The following is a 22,601-nucleotide window of genomic DNA, read 5'->3' on the forward strand; positions in this document are numbered from 1 at the left end:
AATCAGTGCAACAGAAAACTATGTTGATGCAAATAATTAATTTAACGGCTGAGAATGCAAACAGACAAAACAGCAGGAAATTCAAAGTTATGATTCATCAGAGCAACAGTAAGTGGAATTTGGTATCACAATATATGCCATTAACAGGGCTGGCTCCAGGCACCAGCGGAGGAAGCATGTGCCTGGGGCGGCACACGGCATTCCATCCATTCTTGGGGTGGCTTTTTTTTTTTTTTGCTTGGGGCGGCCCTGGCCATTAATTTTATGTCTTAACTATACTCCTGACAATGCTGAGTTACAGTGTATGTGGGAGTTATGGGCCAGTTATTCAGACAATTGAAGTATGCCCACGTAAACTGGGAAATTGCTCATCCAAATGGCTAATTGCATGGATTTGAAAATGCAGTCATGGTAACTCTATGTAAATTAGGTCCACAAGTGTTCACCTTAATTATCTGAAATTCTGGCCTCACTACTGTGAATTCCCTTACTTTATCTGGCATCAACAATGAAGTTGTATTTACCCGGGTTTTTTGGCATAATAATTGCATATGTGATTGATTGCATATGCAAATAAACATGGTAGGACAAATTAATCACTGGGGTAAGGAGTGCCCCTCCACTGAAGTCAGGCAAACCTGTTTTCCCACTGACTGATTTTATCTGAACATGCAAAGGTGAGTTCTGTTTAAATTCAAGATTTTCAAAAAACTGAGAGTAAGCATGCAAAATATCAGCTCCAAGGTCATCGTTTCAGAAAGTTTAAAATGAAAACAGTTATCTCAATGATAACTGCAAGTAAAATAGCTTTCTGGAAAGAATAAGTAAGACTTGGAAAGCCTGATGTAGATGTAACTGATCTTGCTTGGGCTGACAGCAAGATTGGAACATGGGACCTTCAATGCTAAAAGCATGAGCTCCTACCACTTGAGCTAATGAACCGATGTCATTAATTGGAAACAGCAGCAGACTCACTAACCTCTTACGTCAACCAGCTACTAGAGGTGGACAAAGATCCAACACTAGCCCGGTGTGGGTTACATGGACAGTGCAATCAACAGAGATCCTGGGCTGTGAGGCGCTGAATGCCACCAGCTCCACTTGAACTGGGTTTTGAAGGCCCACCCTGCAGAAATCAGGCCCCGAGTGACCGAACCGTCCAATGAAGTGTTGTTCACCAAAAACAACCCTTCTTGGCAGAAAGGCCAAGGATTTAAACAGACCTACTCTCTCACCCCTGGAAGGAGCCTAAAGATCGGAGATGAGGTACATTTGTGGAGCAGTGGAGGGTGAGGGAAATTTGCCCTGCCACTGCATCTGCTGCTCCTAATTTAGGTGGAAAAACAGAAGATTTACATCTTTAGCCCATATGAAATACATTGCTACCCTGGGCCACAACGCGATACATACTCAGCTTTGTTATGAGAACTCCATATACAGTGTGTGACTAACAGGAACCCAGACACGACTCACAGGAACCCATTACTAAGTTAGACGAACATTTTATGGAGGTTATTGGAACGGACTCCAGTAAAAACCTCACCAAATAAATCATACACAAGAAAGTAGCTAAAAATAGAGGGAATGGAAGCAAAGGTAAAACACTGGTACCTTGTCCATCTTTACTTCTAGCAAAATATTAAGCAGAGTGGGGGGGGGGGGGGGGGAGGAAAGAGAAAATGCTTTTCACTTCTGATAACTTTTTATTCTATTAAAATTGGTATTTAAATTTGGGCAGAGAGCTTTCAAAGATTCAAAGAGAGGCAAGCTCAGGGCTTCAATTACAAACAAGTGAACTGTAAAAGTGAGGAAGCTGGAATTGTGAGGCCTAGAACTCAGGATACGTTGCTTCTCTTGGACTCTGACACTAGTCTTTGTGACCTTTGGTTAAGTCACGTCTTTGTGCTCAGTTTAAGTATAGTAACTTCCTAAGCCACGTGGATATTGCAAGTCTTAATATTAAGTGCTTTGGGACCCTGAGGTGCAGAGTACTATTAGCAGTGGCATTACGTTAGAGCCGAGAGGTCCCAACTAAGACCAGGGCCCCATTGTGCGATGTTCTGTACCAACACATAGCACAAGAGCTTACAGTCCAATAGACAAGGCAGGGTGGAAGAAATGAAGTATCAAACCCACAGGGGACTGAGGCAGAGTCACACAGGAAGTCTGTAACTGAGAACTGCTAACTGAACCCAGAACTTTTGAGTCCCACTCCACCACAAGACAGTCTTGCCGAAAAACGAGGCAAACGTGGAGAGTGCTTTGGATTACTCCTTTTGAAAATTCAATCGCAGTCTCCGCTGCAGCCACCGTGAGGCAGCAGAATGTTGTAACATATTTTGAAGTACTAACATTCCACTTGTCCCAACAAAGTTCTACAGATCTTCACAGGAACATAACAGATACTTAGGCTGGTCTACACTTAGTCCGGACTTCGGACTAAGGTACGCAAATTCAGCTACGTTAATAACGTAGCTGAATTCGAAGTACCTTAGTCCGGACTTACCGCGGTCCAGACGCGGCCGGAAGTCTCCCCCCGTCGATGCCGCGTACTCCTCTCGGCGAGCTGGAGTACCAGCGTCGATTGTGAGCACTTCCGGGATCGATCCGGGATCGATTTATCGCGTCTTAACCAGACGCGATAAATCGATCCCAGAACATCGATGGCGTGCCTCCGGACCAGCCGGTAAGTGTAGACTAGGCCTTAGTGTGTTCTCCTGATGTAACAAATCAATACACCCTCCCTCCCCTGGATATGGGCCCTCACCAAAAGTGTGTTTTGGAGCAGTGAAGAGGGTAAAGTGTAAATATCTCAAGTGGCTTGAGCTGCCCACTGACAGGCCATGATGTGTGGGACATAACGATCTTGCCCTGAAAACTCTAATCATCTTCTGAAGATTGACAATCATTAATGAGGTTTATCTCTTGGGTAGATAGATACCAAAACATTAGCTTCTCTCCTTAGAGGATGATAATGGATTTTCTTCCCTTTTTTGGATTTAGAAGATTTGAGGCTTGCTTCCCTTCCTGAGATAATGTAACTGCAAGTGATGATCTCAAGCTAATTTTGTATAGACATAGTGGTCATTCACCATGTTATGCATGCACCATGCTTGTCACCAGCAATGTATTTAACCTCATAACGCCCATGTTTATCAACATTCCTATTTTACAGAAGGGGAAAATAGGTCAAGTGATTTCTTCAAGATAAGACAGCAAGACTAAGGGAGAGCTGGGAACAGAACCCAGATGTCCTGACTAATAGTCCTGTGCTTTAACACAAGACAATCTTTCCTCTGTGAGTTAGAATAGATGTTCCAAAGTTTGGGGATGTTCTGAAATAGTGTTTTGCTTTGTCCCGTTATGGACCTGGAGACAGCTGCAAAATAAACATTCGGATCCAGTTCATAATTTTTCAGATGCTCAGGGGGTTTCAAATCTACAGTAGAGTTTTGATTAGTCTCAGATTCAGGGTAATTCAAAAACTGAGTTTTGCTCCAGACCCATTGCTACAAGCTGGTAAGAACTTCGGACAGCATACATAGAGTCCACTGGTGCTTGGAGCTTGACGAACAAAATACTGGGTGAAATATCATGGTCTGTGTTATGCAGCAGGTGAAATTAGATGATCAAGGTAGTCCTTTCTGGCCTTAAAATCAGTTATAATCTGGACACACAGACTAGTTGCAACACAGCCCACTTTTTGTTAGAAGAGACACACAGCAGAACCAGTGGAATGAGTGGAACCAGTGACTGTAGCCTACTGCATTGACTTGAGTCCAGCTCAAGTCAATAGTGACTGAGTGTTACCTTGTGCTGCTTGTTCAAGTGATCTCTGGGAAATGAATTGGTACTCTCAGTCCCGTTCCACAAGGACAGGCATCCACCATCCCAGCACGCCCTGACTGATAGCCTGGCTGGCAGAACCAGCAGATATACTGAGGAAGCATGTCCCATGGAGTGAAGCACTGTCACTAACTCAAGGGGCCCCGCTAGCTCTTGTCTGAGGCACGCTAGTGGGCAGGCGGGGAAAGCTTCCCCGGCTGCAGCCGAAGCAGTACCTGGCCTGGGGTATGATGGAGAACTTTGCTTTTCTAAGGCTAATAATTTGCCAGCTTCCACCAGCATAAAACTCAGTTACAAAATAATCTCCCAAGTGGTTAAAAAAAAGGATGAAGGCCAGATTCTTTTGTACAGACGAATTGTGCTTGGGGCAGGAACGGGGTGAGAAGAGGTGCAAAGGTGGCCAGACCCTGCCTCCCACCAGACACACACCTGTGCTGGGGCAGGAGGGAAGGTATCCTAGAGGATTTCTTGGCATAGACGGAATCCCCTACTGGCCAGGAAAGCCCGGCTTGCAGGCGGCTTTGAGGTGTTAGGAGTGGCCACCAGCCCAAAACACCTGAAACACACATGAGTCTGTTTGCTCTTACCCGTTTTTGACTGCAGCATACAATCAGGAAGGTCTCTATACTGTGCTCCTTGAGGTAAGCATTGCGTTCGCCTCCAAAACCCAGCTCCACCTCGTAGTCTCCATTCAGATAATTCAAGGTTGCTTTGGTAATGTGGATTCGCCTGGAATGAGACAAAAGGCAAATTGTGGAGTTCATTAGGCAGCTCTAATAATCACGTATCTAGTAAGCCAATTCCTGCCGGTGAGAGATTCGGTGCACTAGAACAAATAGCTCATTTCAGGGTCCAATCCTGCTGCCGCTGATATCCCCTGGGAGTTTTGTCTTGCCTTTCAAAGGGAGTAAAATCAGGCCCATTGATATTTTTCCACAGAATTAGGTTAAAACACATTATCCAAGTTTTGCATCCATTAATAAGCATCCCAGTGTATGTAAGGCAGACATTCATTCATTCATACATTCATTTGATTTGCTTGCTCTAACACACAGTAGACATGCTTGCTCAACAACCAAAACACATTACACACACATGACCGAGACATGAGTCTACAAAGTCATATGCCATGTATACTCTGCTGCATCTAGTTTACTATACCATATTAATCACTGTAGTACCCAGGTGCCTTACAGAGGTATACAATCAAGTAGATGATCTATGTTTTCTACTCTTCCCTCCTAGTGGAGAGGAAATGTAGAAATACCTGCAGAATAATAATCTCATGGGGAAGCTATGTCAGGGAGTTGGTCTTCCACTGGTCCTTAAGGTAGTGAAATGTACGTTTATTTGGATCTGTTATGGAAGGGTGTTCCAAAGCAGGAACAACATTTCCTTCTGATGACCAGGTGATATGTTCAGCAAACATTTATTAGCATATGGTTACACCTCTCCCTAACCACGACCCATTGTGATAGGGATCACACAGAGACATTAATCCTGAGTGTCACTTCATCAATTTCACTGGAATTACAAAGAGGATGAATTCCATTCTTTGCATATAAGGCATGTCCACCATGGGTGACTGCAGACCTATTGTGAACAGAAGTGTAGGGTTGAGAGGAAATAAACCAGCCAGTGAGTGCCCAAATTCAAAATTCTGCTCCACACTCATGCTATGACAGACAAACAAACTAACCAAGACCCTCCTGCAGGTCAAAAGCAAAACTGTCATGTGGATTGACTCACAACAGCTTTGGTGAAGCAACAACTTACCCTGCTTTACCTCCGGCTTCCATGTGATTGGCTAGCGTGACATCATTTGACCACACATCAAACTGCCACTTCCTGAGGCCCAAGACTCCACAGTGAACTCTCCCACTGTGGATCCCAACCCTCATGTTCACGTTGACTCCTGTCACCTCCCGGACCAATCTGAAAAGAGATGCAGAATGAGAAGGATGTCTCTGGGAATTATGTGCCTGTATCCAGTGACATAACTTGACTCCAAGAGTACAAAATCCACAATTCCCTAGAAATTATTCAAACACACACAAAGGGCTGCTCATTCATAGTACTTTAGCTACAGAAAATAGACAGGCTGTACTGCACTTTGATAATCTGGCTAGCCAAGCAAAGTACTAATTAGACAGGGGTGTCCTTGGAATAAGTCCTTTGTTCTCTCAACTTGGTTGCAAGTTCAGAGCTCATGGAAAAATTATTTGGGAGGGTGAAAGCACTAAGTCTTGGTCTTTGATTTCCATTCCAAAATTGGACATAACCTCCCAGCGCTCTGAACCTCATTAAAAGTAATAGCATGTTGCAAAGAGAAAAAGGAAATGATTTTGAGCTCGTAATTTGTCTGAATGGCACCAGGCATCAAGTGTTCCATGGATGAAACCTGATCTGTGTGTGAAATACTCACTGCAGTTGGAAACCTTGAACTGAGCTTTAAACTGCAGCCATCACAAACCACAGAACCACATCTTCTGCTCTCACTCCAAGTGGGCAGCTACAAACACTCAGACTCTGGTTTTAATGAGCTCTAGGATCCTCTGTTTGCTCCCAGAACGATACTGTCATACTTGGTGGTCTTTTCCTTTTTAGGGCAAAAATTTACTTGAAGAGCTCTTCACATGGAAATTTCATTTGGGAATTCAGGTGTGGGGGGGGAACCTACGAAGAGTCTGATGGCCTCATTAAGGCCAAATGTGGCTTATAGTTGCTGATGATTACATCATTACCAGAATGCCCAGGTTTCACAGAGAAACTCACCTGACAGTTCCTTGGTTGTCTATGGGGTTGAGAGGGGGGCAGGGCACACAACAATCTGAGCAGTTGATTCTATGGGACAGATCCTGTACTTTCAGTAAACGCAGGTTCTTGTTGTGCACAAGGCAAATCCTACTAACTGCAGTCAGTCCTGACCACAGCCCTTTTCTGTTCCTGCAAAGACAACCTAACCTGGGGGAGGAACCTGCATGGAAAGGGAGATATTAATTCTCCAAGGATCTGGTGCATTCTGCCCTCATCACCTGATATGGGGTTCCACAGCCCCAGGTTTGGTAACAAATGAGCAGTGGTTGCATACACCAGTCAATGAAATAAATTGCCCCAAATTCAGTTTCATTTGTTCCTTATTCTTTTCTTTAAGAAGGAATCAAATGGTTTTATAAAAGTGCTATTTTCAACCCCAAAGCCCGATCAGGATTGAGACCTCATTGGTCTAAGTGTCATACAAACACAGAGGTAGATATGGTCTCTCTCCCAAAGACCTCACAATCTAACACTTGACATGTTTCTAATGGCAAACACCTGACACTTTGACTTACCGGGGTGTTATCATTGAACCTTGTCTCATAGCTCCCAAATGAACTGATAACACAGGCTGTTTATTTTTTCCTCTGGTTTTCTTAACGATATATACATAAATAGAAGCCTATCTTTCCACTTACTCATCCCGGTACTTACATGTCCTCTGTGCACTGCACTATCTAGCTTTGAGAACACTTATTTGTAACCAATTATGCCTATGTTAATTGATCTGCTCAGAGCTGGAACTACTCAATATAGGTCCAATTCTGTGATGTGGTGAGTGTTCACAAATCCCACTGATTTCATTGGGAGCCAACATGTGTTCAGTCCTTTTCAGGATCAGCTCCTCTAGCATTAAAGGATCTAAAACAGAAATGTAAAGGCTCTGCAGTTCTCATCTCCTTCAGTTCAGTAAATTGGATTGAATTTCCACTTTATCTTGATCAAGTCTCAAGGTACGTATTTATTGTGCTGGGTACAGTACATCCTTATTGGGATTTTTTCAAGGACATAAACAAACACCCACACCTTTGTCTCATTTTTTAGATCACAAGTATGTGGTTTGAAAAGCAGCGTTCCCACCTAAGAGACCTCTTTCTGAGACTGGTATGCAACAACTATTCCTCGTCTCATACACAATGCACACCTGGACTATTATATCTGTACTTTCACTTATTTTTACATGCTGCTTCCTTGCACTTTTCACCTGTGAGATCTGTATAAAAGGAGTTGTCGAATAACCTGTTTTCAATGGCTGTAGTAAAGAATCCCATGGAATTGATGTGGAGTACAAAGAAATGGCAGGTTAGGCAGCATCTTATTAAATGCTAAAAGGAATCATTTCCAACAACTTGTACTACCAAGAAAACACTCTGTCTATTACATTTAACAGCAAAGGTCTCGCTTTCTACCGTGGGTGGCTTGAAAGAATCTATAGCCCTTGACAGATTGCTTCGTAAACCACCCTCCCCGCTCAGCTGAGTAACACTTAGGGTATGTCTCCTCTGCAGTTAAACACCCGCAGCTGGCCCACGTCAGCTGGGATGTGGGGCTACAAAACTGCAGTGTAGATGGCTGGGGATGAAGCCTGGATTCTGGGACCCAGTGGTGGGTGTCCACAGCGAAATTTTATAACCCTGTCTGAGCCCCACGAGCATGAGTCAGCTGACACGGGCCAGCTGCAGGTATTTAACTGCAGGGTAGACATACCTTATGAAGCCGGAAGAGTCTAGGCTTCTTTACTGAACTGCAACCCACCTTCCCTTGAAAAAAATGCATTGGGCTGCATTGTAAACCCTGGGGTTTACAAATAACTCCTCCTCTATCTTTAAAGCTTGCCTCCCACTTTGTATGGGATGAAAGGCATTTAACAATCACTGGAATAAGTGATTTTCTGTTCTCACTCCCCCTTCCTCCCCCAACCTCCACCTACCCTTAGGAACACAGAGAAAATGTTTCAGATTTATTAACAGTTACAAAGCTCTCTTGAACATTGTAAAACAGACTTTATCATTGCTGGGCCTTGCCCCATGTGGAGTTACTTTTGCCTGTGCCAGGGATGGCAAAGCGGGAGTTGAACGCTACCGTTGTAACCTGTTGGATTTATACACTCGCTCAGTGCAGTGTAAACGACTGAAAAGGGACAAGGCAATGAAGCACCAGGCTGCTTATCTGTGAATAAACAGCCAAACCCAACTGTTTGCGGCCAAGTAATTAGTCTGAAAGAAGCCGTTCACCCACCTCTGGACTTGTGCCCATCTTCAGGAAGATGACTTGGCACAGGGTGGATGAAGGGGTGATCTGTGGCAGTTGTGAGGAGGATACGATTCTCTTTCCCCATCCCAAGCACACACTCTGCAGCTGCTACGGACCCTCAGGGTTGCAGTGGCGTCCATGATTGTGGCACCAGCAGCATCCTTCAGTCCCATGATCCTAACTACCCTCTAAGTTGGTGCAGTTGGAGCCCTTTTGGTGCACAGGCCTATATCATATTGTCCTCATGTAGCTTCATCAACATCCTGTCTTAGCCTTTCCTCCCCCTACATATTACATCTGCAGCCTATTGGGCCTTTTCCAAATCAGGTTAGTAGGCAGCATTTTTCCCTTTAAGAAGCAAAGGGGCAAGCTACTGCAGAATGACCAGGGGTCTACAAAGGTTACAGACAGATTTCCATTAGAAACCCTCTTTTCACATGCCTCTACCTTGCTGAAAAATTCTTGTTTGGGACTGACACCTTCCATGCCTAGGATGACCTATCCCAGTAGGGAGGAGGGGGAATATTTTAGATGCCCCCTCTGGTTCTAGTGGAATCACGCTTCCGTCTTTCTACTGTCAGGTCCATTTGTGTGCCTGTGCTGGTCCCAAATGTACCCACTCTCTGCTGGCCTTTAGCTCAATGAGCTAGCTACCTCATGCATTAAGAGATGAAATACATTTCTCTCCCTGGGGAATCGGTACTTACGAGATAGCCTCTATCATGTCCATTCCCATTTCAACACAGCAGTGTGCATGGTCAGCTCTTGCTTCTGGTAATCCGGACACGCAGTAGTAGCAATCGCCCAAGATTTTTATACGTAAACAGTGATTTTCCTACAAAGAAAAAAGAAAGAGAGGGAGAAGTATGAAACTTCATTTCATGCTTGCAATAACTTGCCTTCTAGGGCAGTGAATGGTAGAAATCTAGTGAACCGGTGCAGTATGTCAATCGTGTAACAGGAACCAAAATCAGAATTATAATAGAAAACTTACAGCTGCAAGCTTATCAAATCTGGCAAAGAGCTCATTCAGCGTCATGACCAGCTCCTGAGCTGTACACTGGGAGGCCAGGCTGGTGAACCCCTCTATGTCTGCAAAGAGGATGCTATGGAAAAAAAAAAAGAAAGATACAGACACAAGTACCATTAAATTATTGCCTCGTTGCCTAAGTTCTAATCTGCTAGTTAATGTCCCAAGAAGAACACACAGGCTGGGAGTCATTCAAGTGGCTTAATTCATGGCTGATATCAACCCTTTTCCCCAACAGAGCACACTCTTGGCAATTTCCCTCCTTGTCCCATTTCTGAAAGCTCCACTCAGAAAAGCCACACTCATTTGTCTACTTTCCTGCCCCCCAAAAGAAATTGAGGTTTTTCCTGTAATGTGTAAATCTAATTTCCTTGTCCCACCTCTCACACAGCTATAATGGTCTGGTTTTCTTGCCTACACCCCATATCCATTACTACTGCAATAATAATAACAGTACTCTGCTCATACATTGTAGCCTTAAAGGGATCTTAAAGTGCTTAATAGATGCTAAGTTCCACAACACTCCCTGTGAGGCAGAAGTTATACTAATTGTATAGACAGGTAAAGCAAGGCACAACAAGGTTGAGTAAAATGCTTAAAGTTGCACAGTGAAGAGCAGGACCCAAGAGTCCTGATTCCCTGTTCTAACCCACTAGAACACCCGGCTCCAGAGCCCTGGAACGCTTCTCTGTTCTTTATGAACCAGAGAGGGAAGTCTGCAGTTTTCTTATAGCCCAGCCTTATTAGCTTCCTTTTCTCACCTAGTTTTTTGGTCTAATTTCTGAAAAACTTATATAAATAATATTTCACTTTTACACTGCATCTTCCATTCTGAATGGTCCCCAAAGCACTATACACAACTATTCACATACAGTACCCCGATATGCTGTCACCACGGAGGATGTAGGGAAGCAACCTGGCAGCGTAGAGCGCTGCCGCAAAACAAGAAGGGAGGAGAGGACATTCTTGCCAAACACACTGGGGCAAACCACTTCTGTTACAAGACTCAGACTAAACAAATAAGACTACGACTGTTAAGATTTCATCCGAAAGACCCCTAAACTGCATCACACAAACAGACATGAAACTAAATTATTCTACCTTGGAAAAAAGATGAGGTATCCCTCCAGGATTTGATCCAGTTGGGTCTAAATATTAGACATGCTGTTTAGGCCACTGAGGTGCCTCACAAAGCAGAGTGAGATGCCACATTACACCCAGTTCATTATTTGCTACAGGAGATCTCTGATTGGTTACTCCCCAAGAGCTGCTGCTCTAGCCAAACTGCAGCGGGCACATTTTCAGGGACATCTTCCCATAACAGCCTAGGACATGAAGTAGTGCAAAAGTGGCAAAAAAAAAAAAAAATTCATGAGTATTTTGAAAATGCTGAAGCACATTTTGATTCAGGCACATTTTCACCCTGTTTTCTCACTTCCCTTCCATATTTCAACGCTAATATCTGACCATACTGCATGAAATAATTTTGGTCGGGCAGATGTTGAAGCTCAAACACGATAGGGAAGAGAGAAAACAGGGTGCCAAGCATGCCTGAATCAAAATGTGGTTTGGGATTTAAAAAAAAAATACTAATGGAAACATATAATAAATCAAGCTTTCATATCATTTGCAAACAAGTTAAAACAAAGGAATACAATTAAAATAAACCAAAAATCTATTGAGAAGCATGAATAGCTTCCTAAGCAACCACGGCTCTCCCTTGAAGACCTTGTACATTTTAATCTTGTGTTGTATTTTTGGACCATGAGTAATTATTATTAGAACTGGCTCATTATAAAAATTGGAAAATGTCTGATTCTTATGCTGGCAAAAAGCCTAATCTTTTTGTGGGCTCAAGATCTACATGAAAACTACTTTCATACTGTTACTTACTTTTCAAGACAGGAATACTCTGTTAGGCAGCAGTACAAGACAGAAAAGCATTTAAACGGCCCTGGATTCAATATAATATGTGGTTTCCCTTGACTGGGATGGGAGGAAAACTGGTAAAATTTCACTATGGGGCAAACAATGAAGTCCTTCATCTTGCTCAGATCCCATTGTGTGGGCCTGTGCATATTACATAAACGACATTACACCTAAAGCACAGCTAGTAGTACTGCTCATTGTTCTCTTCTAGGTATTTCTGGAGACACTATGCATAATGTCTCACATCGCGTCACCGCTTGGGCAGTATAGTGGCTGTCTCTCACACACAGAGATTACTCTAATGATTCTGAAATAAGGGTCAGTGCTAATGCTAATATGCACAGGATAATAACTAATGGTCCCCCTCGCCATCATGTCAGGTAGGTAATGGACACTCCACAAAAGCTACTCCTGGTAATCTTTTCACTGGTGAAATGGAGTAATTTTCAGAGGGCTTCATAGCTGATTTGCACACAAATTTATGTCTTTTCCAATTGAAGCTAAATGCCAACAGCCTCAACATTGCCTTAACTTGTAACCTTTGTTAGATGAGCAAAAATTGCTTTGGGTTTGAACTCTGATGAATTAAAGATGCCTTTCTGTCATTTATCCTCATCCTGAAGTTACAGGGAAAGAGCAGCTATGGGCCCTATTTTAGGATTCCACATCTGGCCCGCTGGCTGAACTTTGGACAGCTGTTGTACAGTGTAACACTAGAAACTCACAGATACAAACACCAGAGTTATGAAGTGACTGGTCAACCACACACCTCATCTGGAACCAGAAGTAGGCAATCAGACAGCAGCAGAGACCCCACTACAGTTCTATGTTAAATTTAAACTACTAAGAAAAGGGAAAGTTTAAAAAATTGACAAGGTAAAGAAACGGTTTTTGTTCTTGTTTCATTTAAATTAAGATGGTTAAAAGCAGCATTTTTCTTCTGCATGTTCTGGTTGGTAAAGTCAAGCACTGGACACCTTCCAACTTCTGCAACAAATGAAGCAGGTTTCTACAGCCAACAACCTCCTTCATTCTAAACCAGTGGTGCTCACACTTTTTCAGTTGTGCCCCCTCTCACCAGTAATGGGATCTGTCTGTGTCTTCCCCCTCCATTACTGCACAGCCAAGGCTTCCTCGGCAGTGGAGCTTGGGCTGAAGGCAGAGCTGGGGGTGGAACTAGGGATGGGGGAGTAGCTCCAGCTCAGAGCGGAGCTAGTTTGGAGGTGGAGAGGGAATGAGGGCAGAGCCCGTCTGGAAGCGGAACGGAGGTACTGCTGGGGATGGAGCTGGTCAGGGGACAGAGAGGGAGTGACTGCAGAGCTGGGCCTGGAGGCGGAGCAGGACTTGGGGCTGAACAGGGTTGGGGGAGGAGCAAAGCTGGGGGCGGAGTTGGTCTGGGAGCCGGGCTGGAAGCGCGGCACTCCCACCCCCCTACCATGGGGGCTGGCCCCAACCCCGCCGCATGCCCCCCATAACATTCCTCTGCGTCCCCGAAGGGGAGCATGCCCCAAAATTTGGGGACCACTGCTCTAGACCCCTGATTCATCCCCAGAGCACCACCAGTGTACTGAATGAAACAGGGTCCTGTGAAAAAATAGCAAGTGATCACAATGCAAACACACAAAGGGGATGAACTGAAGCTGAATGGGCAGCCTTCGTTCTGGCATTAAAGTTTTGTGTGCTTGACTTTGAAACTGCAACATTCTTTGAACCGTTTTTTGGGGTGGAATAGATTTATAGGCCACAATTTAGGGCTATTATCATTATCTAGCCTGCCCTCCCCGTCCCACACAACACAGGCCACACAATATCACCCCACAGGCAGAGTCAGAGCTTCTCTTTAGAACGAAATCTACCAGAAATTCCCCAAAAATGGCTGATCAGATTTGTGGGACATAGAATTGAAAGAGGAATTACTGTAAATATGCCAAGTTATTCTGAGGGAAAAAAGGAGCCTTCATGCCTTAATTCCACCCCACTCGCCCACTTCCCACCCTTTCTTTGTCTGGTACCATTTATTTAGTGTGGTTGTATTTCAGGCTGCCCTTAGAAAATAAAGGTGTTTTGTTCAAGGAGGATGGCAGCTGGCATCTCTATTGGCAGGGCCGGCTCCAGGCACCAGCTTGTCAAGCAGGTGCTTGGGGCGGCCACTCCGGAGAGGGGCGGCCCGTCCAGCTATTCGGCCGCAATTCGGCGGACGGTCCCTCACTCCGGCTCGGAGCGAAGGACCTCCCGCCGAATTGCCGCTGCAGATCGCGATCGCGGCTTTATTTTTTTTTTTTTTTTTTTTGGCTGCTTGGGGCGGCCAAAACCCTGGAGCCGGCCCTATCTATTGGAAAGCAAAAGTCAAGCCAATTATTTTGCAGGATTCATCAGAGGAGGCATTTTCCTACAGGTGAAAGTGGACTATGCTTACACATCAATGAGTGCAAGACACTGCAGTCATGCCCCCTCACAGACCAAGGGTCAACCAGCATTGAAATTTTGGGACGAATGGAGAGGTTGACGATAAAGGCTAAACAAAATGAGGGTTTTAGCTATAAATCTCAAGGGGATGAAAAGCTTCCTGGTTTAAACATGCCGCTGATGCCATTAGTGTAGGCTGAGTGGAGGGGAATGGTAGTAATTGACTACAATTAATTTATGGCCTGAATTTCATAGATGATCAGCTGCCACAGGTCCTGCTGACTTCACTGGGAGCGGAGACTGTTAGCACATCTGGAAGGCAATTGCTGTGCAAAAAATATAATCTAAACAGGTAATTAAAATGCAGAAATGGCTTTAATGTTCTGGAGGTAGTTTCTGCATCATCACTGACCTCATGCTAAACTCATAGTGGGGTCTACATTGACCAGAGCTTGACTTTTCCCCTTATTTTTACGTAACTATAAGAGATGGTAAATTGCTTATTTCTGGGGGAATACAGGGGAGAAGAGAAGTTATTGCATTTTTTTTATATGGCTAAAGCCCTTTGGTCTCAACTTGGTCTTAACTTGATGATCCACAAGGTGCACTACCCAGTGTTTTATTACTTAAAATTCATTGTCTTTTTCCCAGAGTATATTTTCCTTTATCCTATAACACAACACAATACAACTTCAGCTCCTACTCCCATTAAAATGCTTGACAAAACTCCCAGTAACGTCACGGGCTGCAAGATCTGGCTGGTAATTTATATCTTATATACTGACACCATCCTCAGATGCTTTCCAGGCTTAAATCACAGAGCAACAGCAGGAGAGACTGATTAAGAGACACAGGCAAGAGAGAAGACACATTTTGAGCTCAGATTTCAACACAAAGAGAGAATCAATGAGTCAGAAGACATAGGAGGGCTCTTCCAGATGGCAGGCATCATAGAGGAGAAGGCTCTTGGATCAAAAGCCTGAGACATGAGGCAGAGAATCCAGCTGGAAACCAAAGCAATGAAGAGAGGAATAGAAAGAAGTGAGGTCAATGAGGGAGGCTGGAGCAACTCTATTGAAGTTTAAAAAAAAATCCAAACAACCACCCACCTGCCCTCCACCACAATTTTTTAAATTGGAGCCTTATACGACTTAGAAGCCAGCGGAGTTATCAGAGGATGGGTTTAATGTGGCCACGCTTCTTTTTAAATGCAAGAATATTTGAAATGCTAAAGCAAATCACCAGTATTACTAACGTCAAGAAAAATGATCATGTTCTATTTTAAAACATTTGCATCCCAGCCACAACACAGATCTTGCAAGGGAAGAAACACAAACCCTATCACCATCACAATGGCAACACGAGCCATGAATATAAACAGCATGTGTTACTGGAAACTGAGCATCAACGTGCACTGTACGGCAAACTCAACAAAACCCTAGACACATTGAGATTTAATGAGTTATAAAACACAATAAAGCACATCCAACTGCATGAAAATTAAAGCCATGGTATTTGATTTAAGAAATGATTAAGTAATGAGAAAGGGGAAAGCTAATTTGTCATAATAAAATTATCATTGTTTACAATAAACTATAATTTAATTAATTTGGGCAAACGGTTAGAGGTACAATAAGTGAAAGTAAGTAATAGTCTGTAGCAAACAATATGCCCAGCATCAATGTTTTTACTAGGCTAATTGGTAAGGATAGTCACTCGGAGCATTGCTGTTAGTTTTATGACGCTGCCAGTGTGCTGTTTAATTATTTATTAAAGTCAGCGTATCTTTTTAAACTGGTTAGAGCATTTTGCATTAGTTACTTTTACTACTGGAAATCAACTAGCATTTTAAATTTGGCTCCATCAATTACTCTGACACATTAACTGGCACTGCTGCAATTTGAGATACATATTTCAGGGCAACTACATTACATGTAACGATTGTGCTATCTATTCTAGGATCATAAGAACATAAGAATGGCCATCCTGGGTCAGACCAATGGTTCATCTAGCCCAGTATCCTGTCTTCCAACAGTGGCCAATGCCAGGTGCTTCAAAGGGAATGAACAGAACAGGTAATCGTCAAGTGATCCATCCCTGTTGCCCATTCCCAGCTTCTGGCAAACAGAGGCTAGGGACACTTCACAGAATGGGAGTACATCCGAAGAAGTGGGCTGTAGTCCACGAAAGCTTATGCTCTAATAAATTTGTTAGTCTCTAAGGTGCCACAAGTACTCCTGTTCTTTTTGCGGATACAGACTAACACAGCTGCTACTCTGAAACCTGTCATTTCACAGAATGGGTTAGCATCCCTGCCCATCCTGGCATTGATGGACCTATCTTCCATTAACTTACCTAGTTCTTTTTTTGAACCCTGTTATAGTCTTGGCCTTCACAACATCCTCTGGCAAAGAATTCCATAGGTTGACTGTGCATTGTGTGAAGAAATATTTCCTTTTGTTTGTTTTAAACCTGCTGCCTATTAATTTCATTTGGTGACCCCTAGTTCTTGTGTTACGAGGAGTAAATAACACTTCCTTATTTACTTTCTCCACACTAGTCATGATTTTATAGACCTCTGTCATATCCCCTCTCAGTTGTCTCTTTTCAAGCTGAAAAGTCCCAGTCTTATTAATCTCTCCTCATATAGAAGCTGTTCCATACCACTAATCATTTTTGTTGATTAGTCTTTCTCTCCTTCAGCCATTTGGAGGATGAGCATGCACATAAAAGGGTGCATGTGAAAACTAGTGCACGAAGAAACTAGGGAAATGTGGTCTAGATGAAATTACTATAAGGTGAGTGCATAACCGTTTGAAAGACGGTACTTAAAGAGTCGTTATCTATGGTCTGCTGTCAAACTGGGAGGCCATATCTAGTGGGGTCTTGCAGGGGTCTATCTTAGGTCCAATAGGACTGATACTAGTCAACATTTTCATTAATGACTTGAATAATGGAGTAGAGAGTATGCTTATAAAATTTGAGGATGATACCAGGCTGGGAGGGGTTGCAAGCACTTTAGAGGACAGTAATCAAAATGACCGTGACAAACGAGAGAATCCGTTTGAAATCAACAAGATGAAATTCAACACAGACAAGTACAAAGTATTACACTGAAGAAGGAAAAATCAAATGCACATCTACAAAATGGGGAATAACTGGCTAGACAGTAGTACTGCAGCACAGGATCTGGGAGTTATAGTGGATCACAAATTGAACATGATCCAACAGTGTGATGCAGTAATGAAAAAGACAAATATAATTCTGTGATGTATTAACAGGAGTGTTGTAAGTAAGATATAGGAAGTAATTGCTCCACTTGGCACTGGTGAGTTCTCCAGTAGCATGCCAGATTTAACTAAATTGATTCTTCACTGGAAACAGGAGATAATAAATAACCTCTCTGGAAGGAAGGCTATTTTAGGAAGGCAAAACAAATAAAATGAGATATTCAGTAGCTATAAGCCAGACCACAAAAGGAGTTTGTTATATCTGTCTTTGTGACATGCAAAGGAAATTCAGTGATTTATGTACAATGTAAGTACCACTTTATTAATCCATCACCACAAACCAAATCAGATGTCTCTGCCTGCTGATCATAAATATGAATCCCAATGACCGTTTCTAAATGAGGTTTCAGAGGATTTTGAACCGTGTTGTGTGTCTAATAGGGGATCTGTTGTTCAGGACTGCTGGGAAGATGGAAACATTCACAACTGTACAGGACAGAAAGTGAAGGATGTCGTCTCTATTCATACTGAAAGGGAATTTAGGAAGGCAGAGTTTAATTACCCAGATTGGAATATGACCCAGCATTAAATCCCTGTTCTTGCAATACATGTCATGGGATCCATAAGGCCCACAAATGGACAGATCCTCAGATGTATCTCATTCAAAATAGGTCACCATCAGCAGAGTATGTCTGCCAAAACATGGGGGTGCTGGTTCTCTACAGATTTCAAAAGGGAAAGTACCATCTACAGGATCTGCAGCTGCTGATCTGATTTTAACATCAGTAAGATGTCTCTGGGAAGTAAGAGGAAAACAACTGATCCAAATTCAGCCTTCAAGTCAGGGGAAGCTCGATACTTTACATTGAAACTTTCATTGTTGAATGCAGTATTGTTGTAGCCATGTTTCTTTAGTGTCTCTCACTTTAAATATGTTTTCTGTAATTCTGGGGTTCTAAAGAGTGAATATGTTTTTGGGGTCGAGAGAGAGACAGAGGGATTCTCTTGTCATCTAAAAATGTTAGTGGTACCAGAAGCCAGTAGGGAAAAGAATAAGATGACTCACTATCAGAATGGCTTCTTGACTCTAGTGCTACTACAAGAGGGGTCCTTGTGGGGAATTGAGGAAAGCAATAAAAGCCATGAGGATGTAAAGGGGAAATTAAGCAAAGCTTTAAACTAGGGCTGTCAAGTGATTAAAAAAAGTTAATAGTGATTAATTGCGCTGTTAAACAATAATAGAATACCATTTATTTAAATATTTTTGGATGTTTTCTACATTTTCAAATGTATTGATTTCAATTACAACATAGAATACAAAGTGTACAGTGCTCACTTTATATTTATTTTTTATTACAAATATTTGCACTGTAAAAACAAAAGAAATAATATTTTTCAATTTACCTAATACAAGTACTGTAATGCAATCTCTTCATCATGAAAGTTGAACTTACAAATGTAGAATTATGTACAAAAAATAACTGCATTCAAAAATAAAACAATGTAAAATCTACAAGTCCACTCAGTCCTACTTCAGCCAATCGCTCAGACAAACAAGTTTGGTTACAATTTGCAGGAGATAATGCTGCCCGCTTTTTGTTTACAATGTCACCTAAAAGTGGGAACAGGGTGTTTGCATGGCACTGTTACAGCCAGCATCGCAAGATATTACATGCCAGATCCGCTAAAGATTCGTATGTCCCTTCATGATTCAACCACCATACCAGAGGACATGCGACCACGCTGATGACGCTCAATAACTATCCAAAGCAGAGCGGACCGACCCATGTTCATTTTCATCATCTGAGTCAGATGCCACCAGCAGAAGGTTGATTTTCTTTTTTGGTGGTTCAGGTTCTGTAGTTTCCGCATCGGAGTGTTGCTCTTTTAAGACTTCTAAAAGCATGCTCCACACCTCGTCCTTCTCAGATTTTGAATGGCACTTCAGATTCTTAAAACCTTAGGTCGAATGCTATAGCTATTTTTAGAAATCTCGCATTGGTACTTTCTTTGCGTTTTGTCAAATCTGCTGTGATAGTGTTCTTAAACTGGGTCATCATCCGAGACTGCTATAACATGAAATATATGGCAGAATGCGGGTAAAACAGAACAGGAGACATACAATTCTCCCCCAAGGAGTTCAGTCACAAATGTAACTAACACATTATTTTTTAACAAGCATCATCAGCATGGAAGCATGTCCTCTGGAATGGTGGCCGAAGCCTGAAGGGCATACGAATGTTAAGCATATCGGGCAAGTAAATACCTTGCAATGCCGGCTACAAAAGTGCCATGGCTACAAAGGTGCCACGTGAATGCCTGTTCTCATTTTCAAGTGACAATGTAAATAAGAAGCAGGCAGCATTATCTCCTGTAAATGTAAACAAACTTGTTTGTCTTAGCGATTGGCTGAACAAGAAGTAGGACTGAGTGGACTTGTAGGCTCTAAAGTTTTACATTGTTTTGGTTTTGAGTGCAGTTATGTAACAAAAAAATCTACATTTGTAAGTTACACTTTCATGATAAAAACATTGCACCACAGTACTTGTATGAGGTGAACTGAAAAATACTATTTATTTTATCATTCTTAAAATGCAAATATTTGTAATAAAATAATAATATAACATGAACACTGTACACTTTGTATTCTGTGTTGTAATAGAAATCAATATATTTGAAAATGTAGAAAAACATCGAAAAATATTTAATACATTTCAATTGGTGTTCTATTATTTAACAGTGCGATTAATCATGATCAATTTTTCTGAGTTAATCGCATGAGTTAACCACGATTAATGAACAGCCCTACTTTTAACATAATATGGAATATTTACCTTTCAGACACACTCTGTATTCACTGCGACTGTTAAGCAAGAATCACAGAGCAGGCAGCGAAGGAGGACTAAACTTCAGCTGACTAGTGTACAGAAAGCAAACTATTCATGTTTGCACCTTGAATCAATGGTGTCAGAAGTTAGAGAGGAAGAGACCAATTCAGTCCCATCTAGTCCAGTGCAGGAGGCTCCTTATAGTATATTTTTCAGAGCTTTGTCTAGCACAGCTTTAAATCCATAAGCTCTCGACATTTGCTGTTTGAATCACATTTGGCAAGTTTATCCTAGCATCAAGGATATTTAGCCAAGCAAGGCTGCTTTTCCATTCCCTATCCTAGAGCAGCAATATGTGCAGAATGATCACTTTCAACCTAACAACCTTATTTGGGGTATTGCTTCCTTGCTCCCTCTTCTCCACTCCCTTTTTATCTTCTACAGTTTTCTTGCAAATTAACTCATTTGCAAACTGTTTGGACCAGGGATTATGTCCCTGCTCAAAATGGAAAGCATTGGGATTGCCTATATCATTACGTTACAGTGTTATACAGCACTAATTCCTTGGATAAAACAGGTGACTGTAGGGAAGGTGACTAGCGCTGTAAAGTGGACGAGCTTGTGCCAAGACATGAAGAGAACCTCACAGAGAATTGAAAGTATGGATCAGAGGGACAAGTGAAGTTTCACAAGGGTAATTTTCAGTCCAGTTTAGGGAACATATTAAATTGATGACACAAAGAAGAAATATGAGGTAAAACATCAATTATTTGCTGGGAGGTTTGAATTAGCAGGGAAAAGACATTCTAATTAGAAGAGGAAAGCAACCAACTATAGATTGAGTTGCACAAAGATGGGACAGATAATAGGGCCTATGGAATTTAATCATTGAATCATTGAATCATAGAACCATAGGGTTAGAAGTTTGAGGTACTTGCTAATTGCAGATGTAAAATTTCACCTTTTAAGGCAGGTTTTAACAATCTAGCCCATTAAATCATAGAACTTTGTGACTTGCTTTCCCCTGCCCTGAAGCGCCAGAATACCAGGATGAGAGCAGCCCTCACAGTTGAGAAGCGAGTGGCGATAGCCCTGTGGAAGCTTGCAACACCAGACAGCTACCGGTCAGTCGGGAATCAATTTGGAGTGGGCAAATCTACTGTGGGGGCTGCTGTGATGCAAGTAGCCAAAGCAATCACTGAGGTGCTGCTACGAAAGGTAGTGACTCTGGGAAATGTGCAGGTCATAGTGGATGGCTTTGCTGCAATGGGATTCCCTAACTGTGGTGGGGCGATAGATGGAACCCATATCCCTATCTTGGCACCGGAGCACCAGGGTACCCAGTACATAAACCGCAAGGGGTACTTTTCAATGGTGCTGCAAGCACATGTGGATCACAAGGGACGTTTCACCAACATCAACGTGGGCTGGCCGGGAAGGGTTCATGATGCTCGCGTCTTCAGGAACACTACTCTGTTTAAACGGCTGCAGCAAGGGACTTACTTCACGGACCAGAAAATAACCGTTGGGGATGTTGAAATGCCAATAGTTATTCTTGGGGACCCAGCCTACCCCTTAATGCCATGGCTCATGAAGCCATACACAGGCAGCCTGGACAGGAGTCAGGAGCTGTTCAACTACAGGCTGAGCAAGTGCAGAATGGTGGAAGAATGTGCATTTGGCCATTTAAAAGGTCGCTGGCGACCGTTACTGACTCGCTCAGACCTCAGCCAAAGCAATATCCCCATTGTTATTTCTGCTTGCTGTGTGCTCCACAATCTCTGTGAAAGTAAGGGGGAGACCTTTATGGCGGGGTGGGAGGCTGAGGCAAATCGCCTGGCTGCTGATTACGCACAGCCAGACACCAGGGCAATTAGAAGAGCACACCAGGAAGCGCTGTGCATCAGAGAAGCTTTGAAAACCAGTTTCATGACTGGCCAGGCTACAGTGTGAAATTTCTGTTTGTTTCTCCTTCATGAAAACCCACCTCCTTTATTGACTCATTCTCTGTAAGGAACCCACCCTTATCCCCGCCTTGGAATCCACGGTCAGATCCCCATTTGATTCTTTGCCGAAAACTTGATCCCAGATTTTTAGTTTTAAAGACTTTTTAGAAAATTTAGTTAACTTTCTTTGTTGTACACTTTTACATTTATTTCTGCATTCCAATATGGACTAGAATGGAAAGAAACGTGTTCTCATGGCATTTTCAGCTCAACCAGAAAGAAGAAGAATCAAATCTCACAAATCAGGCTGTTTTTC

The 22,601-nt window shown here is 42.7% G+C and overlaps 1 protein-coding gene across 3 annotated transcripts in view; it reads right to left on the minus strand.

Annotated features, from left to right (window-relative positions):
* ADCY5 (adenylate cyclase 5) overlaps nt 1-22,601 on the minus strand; it is a 305,275-nt gene that overhangs the window by 80,021 nt on the left and 202,653 nt on the right. For all 3 annotated transcript variants that reach the window (XM_042843089.2, XM_065561499.1, XM_005279813.5), the window contains exons 4-7: nt 9,911-10,022; nt 9,624-9,751; nt 5,623-5,781; nt 4,434-4,575 (exon numbers count right to left, since the gene is read on the minus strand). In XM_042843089.2, coding sequence (XP_042699023.1) covers nt 4,434-4,575; nt 5,623-5,781; nt 9,624-9,751; nt 9,911-10,022 — 541 coding nt within the window. The remainder of the gene's footprint in view (nt 1-4,433; nt 4,576-5,622; nt 5,782-9,623; nt 9,752-9,910; nt 10,023-22,601) is intronic.

Source organism: Chrysemys picta, chromosome 11 (genome assembly GCF_011386835.1).
Source record: "Chrysemys picta bellii isolate R12L10 chromosome 11, ASM1138683v2, whole genome shotgun sequence".
Classification (NCBI taxonomy): Eukaryota; Metazoa; Chordata; order Testudines; family Emydidae; genus Chrysemys; species Chrysemys picta.